The 5,968-nt window shown below is 44.7% G+C and overlaps 1 protein-coding gene across 1 annotated transcript; it reads left to right on the top strand.

Moving 5' to 3' along the window:
- Positions 1-78: 78 nt before the first annotated feature.
- CSUI_011305 (uncharacterized protein) lies at positions 79-5,545 on the top strand (the record flags this gene model as incomplete). The annotated part of the gene is made up of 3 exons (XM_068071405.1): positions 79-281; positions 867-1,077; positions 1,703-5,545. Coding segments are annotated over exons 1-3 (4,242 nt in total), but the record flags the coding sequence as incomplete, so codon positions are not given.
- Between the last annotated feature and the right edge of the window lie 423 nt (positions 5,546-5,968).

The following is a 5,968-nucleotide window of genomic DNA, read 5'->3' as shown; positions in this document are numbered from 1 at the left end:
ACATAGAGGTATAGATATCTAGAGAGAGAGACATAGAGGTATAGATATCTAGACGATCGAAGTTTGATTGGAGGGGGGGGATCATCGATTTCAATGGGAAGTAAAGGTAGTAGTATCGACAGTTTATCCCAAGGCGACGGATGTCTTTTCGACGGCAATAAGACTCAGAAGACTCAGAGCGACAACAGATGTGTCGCTTCGGGAATAGCGAGAGAATTACGAACAGAGAGAGAAGGACCAAGAGGAGAGGAGAAATGTCCGTCTTCAGCACATACAGAAGAGTAAGAAGAGAGAAGAAGAAAAGGAGTCCAGTGTCGATAAAAAGCCATACATGATCTAGAGGAAGCACTTGATCATTTTTCTTTCTTGTTGTTTCTTTCATCTTCACTTTCAATAGGAGTACGACATGCATGCGTTTGTTTGCTAGCAAGATACTGAACTAATGGAAGAAGCGCTGGGCCATGTCCTCTTCTCAACGTTGATCTCGAACGCTCTAGATCTATCTGGCTATCTTTCTGTCTAGCTACCTCAATCTATCTCTCTGTCCGTCGAACTACCTGCACAGAGAGAAGGGAACGGCATAGCAACCGGTGTACTCATACGCGTCTTCACATAGGTATCTACGCCCCCCCATTTGTCAACATCGTAGTCCTGATACTGGCTCTCCACATCTATATCATGACGTCTTTCTTCTTGCTTTCTTGAGTGAGAAAACCTCTCGTTAGAGAGGATCGGGGAAGGTGAACGAGACAACATGGGCGAAGAAGAAGGAGGAAGAAAAGAAACTCGACATTTAGGGACCCCTCTTCCCTCCTGAAGATCTTTCTTCATCTTCTCTGGTCTTGTTTCTCCCTCTCTCTTTATAGGTGCACTGGCGGTCAACACTCTTCTTCCTCTTCATCTTCTTCATCTTTCGTTATCTTCACTCCTGCGGAAGATCGACTTCTTGGCTTAGGTCTAGCGCGCGTAGGAAGGCGACACTTCACTTTTATCCGCGACCATTTCCTTCCCTCTAAGACAGAAAGTCATATCAATCGACGTTTCAAAGCTCTTCAGAGACGATGGCAAGCTGTCAAGGTATTGTCGCTTGTTTTCTATCGTTCTTCTCCCTTCTCTGTGTAATACGGAAAGTCTCTCCCTCTATACAGCTAAAGTGTCATCCAAGGGCTTCTTCACACAGCCCAACCGAGGACTCTTATTCATCTTCTCAGATGAATCTACTTATAGAAAAGCATCTTGAATATACCAATGCCACGTATACATAATAGAGTTCTTTGTCCGTCTATACTTAGCATATCTGGGACGCCAGATGTTGGGTGAGTACGTAGCCGTACAGAAATCTCTCAAGTGTTTTTCTTCTTCTGTAACTCACCTTCGAAAAGAATGCTCCAATGCCATTTACTATTCATGTAAAGTAGCGCTGTCGTGCTCTATCTATCTTTAATCTATCTATCTATCTATCTTTAATCTATCTATCTATCTATGTCTTTTAAACACATCGTCGGTTTCATGACACCTTTTGGTGCAGCAGGTATTTCTGAGGAATCGGATCGTTCTTCTTATATCTCTCCCTTCTATCTTTCTATCTTAGTTCTCTCTCAGGATATCTACAGTTTATCCGCCCTAGCGCTAGCTATTCTTCATGTCGATTGTCTCCTCCTCTGCCTGTTGGGGGTTTCTCTGGATATCCCTCTGTTCCTAGGATCCCCGCAATCCTTTGGCAGCATGGAGGACAAGCCTAACTATACCCTTTTCGCTAGAAGAAGATCTTCTTCTTCTTTCGCACCTTTCGAACGTTCATCATCTCTTTATCTTCCCTCCTTCTTCCTCTTCTTCTCATCTCCACTCGAATCGTCTTCTCAGCAGTAAAGGAGACGGAGAAGACCCACAACATGCAAGTCTGTTTGGAGAGGAGACGAGACACCTAGAAGGACGTGGAGCGAGTGAGAAGAGCGAGAGAGCGTTCTTCAACTCTATGTATAGCACACCCCGCATGAATCTTAAGATCATGACGTCGTCGTCTCTACAGAACTCTTGGTTTCCTATGAGGGGTTCTCATCATAGTCAAAGCGGCCAGCCTCTTCATTCTAATGCTGGTAAGGGGGGGAGCTCCACTAATAGTACCAGCCATAGCAGTAGCTGTGACTGTACTGTAGAAGACTGGTTAGTCTTTATCGCCAAGCATGATTTACACCATAGAGATGTCACCTCTCTACAGAAACGTATTCGGGTCCTTCATCGGTTTTCTTTACGGATTGCCTCTTCTTCTTCTTCTATCCCTTCTTCTTCTTCTACGTCTGCTTCTTCTTCATCTTCGTCTTCTCTTTCTCGGTTTCTCTCTTCTTCGAAAACAACGCATGCTGGCGAGAGACTCCAAGCTTTCAAGAAGAGTCAGAGGAAGGAAGAAAAAGGACAACAGCCTACAGTAGTAAGAGAAGGAATGGCTTGCAGCTCAAGACTATATAGCGGAGAGCTTAGCTCTGGGGTACCTCAAGGGGGGAAAGAAAGCGGTGGTGTACTTCAAGGAGAGGAGCAGAATTTTCAGAGACTAGGAGGGAGAGAAGAAAAAGAAGATGTGGGAGAAGGAGAAAGAAGAAGGAAAGAAGAGGAACGGGGTCTACAGAACCAAGGGCGGCATATGATAGATGCCATTGAGAAAGGGATGAGAGAACAAGAAAGAGGGAGAGAAGAAGAGAAAGCACTTTATTCTCATCAAAGAGATAGAAGAGATGAAGTAGTCTCTTTCTCAACATTCTCTTCAAACTCTTCTTCGAATTCTTCAGTCGTGAGCTCCCCTCCTGAGAAAGAGCAACATACCTCGGTACAGACACTCTCTCAACAGACATGTACACGAGAGGACTCTCAAGGAAGTCTTTCCTCTGGACTCACGACGGCTTCTTCTTTCTCATCCTCATCGTCTTCTTCATCTCCTCCTCCTGAACGTCTCCATGCAGCCGGTGACCATCCTCTATCTCATAAAGGAGACACCTCACCAGAGCGAAGAAATCAAGAGTGTGACAATAGGAACGGATCTATTATTATACATGAAGAACTTCCTAAAGAGACGAAGGCATCTCCTCCTCCCCTCTCGAGAAAGTTAAATCCACTACTAGCTTTGCTCTCTCCTGCTCTTATGAAATGGAGTTCTGATGAAACACGAGCCCTCTTAAATACACGTCCTCACTCCACCACTTCCACACGAACTCGAGAATCTCCTCCTCACACAGAGTCCTCACTTATCATTCCCAAGATACATCTCTCATTCCTCTCATCATCGCCATCGGCATCACAGGCAGCAGAAGGAGCGACCTCATCTTCGTTCTTCTTATCCTCATCCTCATCTTCCTTAACACCCCCGCTGCCATCCTTCTCATCATCCTCGTCATCTCCAGCATCTGCAAGAGGAGCAGCACTATCGGAGGTCTCATCTATGTCACTCCTATCCTCCTCCTACTCACCGGCCGTGGCAGGGGGAGCAGCAGGGCTCTCGCCGTCACCTTTTTTGTGTTCTTCACGGGCGGGAGGAATGTGCTCCTTATCTTCCTTATCAGCCGTTTCTTTCGCCGTTGATGAGAAAAAGAAGGAAGATGTTTCTCTCAATCAAAAGTGTCCGGATATAAGACCTCATCCCGTGATGTGTCTCTCTGTATCAGAAGAAGAGAAGAAACAGCAAGAAAGCTCTTCTTGTCTTTCTACAGGAAGGGGAGGGGCAGTACAACCCTCACAGGCTTGGCCTTCTCTCTCTCGTCTTTCTCATGAAGACATTTTATCCCGACGGAGAAGCATTGAAAGAGATTCTTTGCCTCTTCATGAAGATAAGGAGAAAGAGAGAAAAGATATGACACGTCCCTTACATAATGGAGGAGGAGGAGAAGAACATTCTGTGTCTTTTCTCTCAGGTGGGCGGACTTCAGAAGGGCCTCTCGAATACTCCCGTGATGACACTTCTCTTTCAACAGAGGAGCAAGACATGCTGACGAAGAAGAAGAAGAGAAAAAAGAGTGAAGGAAAAAATGATGAAGAAGGAATTCCTTTAGAAGAAGAGAAAGATGCTTTCAACACTAGTAGTCATCGGGCGGCTTACAGAAGACAAAGGGCGACAAGTAGTGACGATGAGCGTCGTTCTTCTTCTTCTTCTGCTTCTTTCATAGATGTCTCACAGTTTGTTTCATGTCATGCAAATCGAGATGAAGGAGAGACAGAAGAACCGCATGCCTTCACGAATCTTTCCCTCGGCGATCAACCTTGCTATAACGAAAGATCTCTCAATGAAAAGCATCGCCAAGAGATTTCTTCTTCTCTCTTACTCGTTCATCGCTCAGTCACTCCAGTTCAAGGCTTAGACTCTCATCTTCATATACAGAAGCTAGATGAGGAAGGAGACACACATAGCCTAAAGGCGTCATCTCAACCTCTATGTTCAGCTAGCCATGAAAGCATCCCTTCCCTCCATCCATCGCCGTCTTCTTCTTATCAGCATGATCATCGAGCTAGTCATTCTACTCATTCTCAGGTCGATTTCTCTTCTTCTCAGTTGGAGTCTCGTCTCCTCAGACATCCAGAGACAGGTACTAATCTGGATCAATCTCTTTTAGAAAAGAACCAATATGAAAACTTGCTTTTCTTACAAAGACAAGAAAAGAATCTTCTTCCTTCCCAGCTTCCTTATGTTGGGGGGGTGCATGACAATATGAAGAAGTCTCTTTCTCCTTCCCTGTCTTTATACCCTGAGAGAGAGAAGTCTTCTTACGCTTCGATAGATCTATGTCAAGACCCAATACATAGGCCACTTCACCTTCCTCCTCACAGTCATCTCTCTTGGAATAACTCTTCTTCGGCTAGACTACATGAAGAGAAATCCTCTCTTGTGGGAAGAGAAGAAGATTTGTATCCTTCTCCACTAAGTTTCTTCGTATCTGAGAAGAAAGACGAGAAAGCATCTCTTTCTTTTTCTTCCGGGGATCTCCATGCTAATCAGAAAGCGATCGCAGTCGGAGTAGCCGGAGAAGATCCGATACACCAAGAGAAGGAGAGAAGAGAGGAGTGCTGCGAGAAGAAGAGACTAAGCGAAGAGAAGACGGCCTTCGTCGACGAAAGAAGAGAAGAAGAACCAGGTGGAGAAGAAGAGATGTTCCTCATGAAGCAGCCAAGAGAAGAGAAAAGCAAAGACGGAGAGCAATTGAGAGATATGTCCCATGTGGCTCAGATTCGCAATAGCCACACAACTCCAAGCTCTTCTGACAGAGGGAGAAACGAAGAGACGATTGACAGGCCCACCACACAAGAGAGCGATAGTCCTACAAGTCGTCATAAAAGCAGAGAAATCAAAGGAGGAGAAGGGGGAGAAAGAGAAGCTTCATTACCTGAAGGAAAGATGAAGAAGAATGGGACTTGTTCTACTACGAAAGGCCTTCATACTAAGCTGCAAATTCGAAATCTCATTTGCGCGCCTTTCTATCAAGATGTAACGTCAATAGCTGAAGCCCTGGATGAAATTCCTTGCGATTTCTTCCTAGATTCAATCAACTGTGGAATTCCTCCTGCTATGGTAAGCAAAAACAACACACAAGAGTCTCTGATCAACACGACTTCTCTTCTCTCTTTGGAACCTCCTTATCTTCTTCAACAGATCTCTCTACAGCTTTTCTCTCTCCTAGTTGGACTAGTCAGTTGTCTATAGAAAACGAGGCCTTCTATGGGCTTGCTTATACGTCTGTGTATGTAGATGTATATAGAGAGGGAGAGAAGGCGAGTACATGGATATATGTGTACATGCTTTTCATATACGTCAGAACACATGCGTCGTATACAGGAGGAGTTTCTTTGGTAGTATGTTAGATGTTGTCTGTGCCTCAGCAATCTTCTTCTTTTCTTCTTTTTATACGTGAAGTCTCTCTCTCTACTCACTGTCACACGCATAGCTGATCTATCTATCTATCTATCTCCAATCTATCTTTAATCTATCTAT

Source organism: Cystoisospora suis, assembly GCF_002600585.1.
Source record: "Cystoisospora suis strain Wien I chromosome Unknown contig_10761, whole genome shotgun sequence".
Classification (NCBI taxonomy): domain Eukaryota; phylum Apicomplexa; class Conoidasida; order Eucoccidiorida; family Sarcocystidae; genus Cystoisospora; species Cystoisospora suis.
Note: the sequence above shows the minus strand (reverse complement) of the source record. Positions and strands in the feature narration are given on the sequence as shown.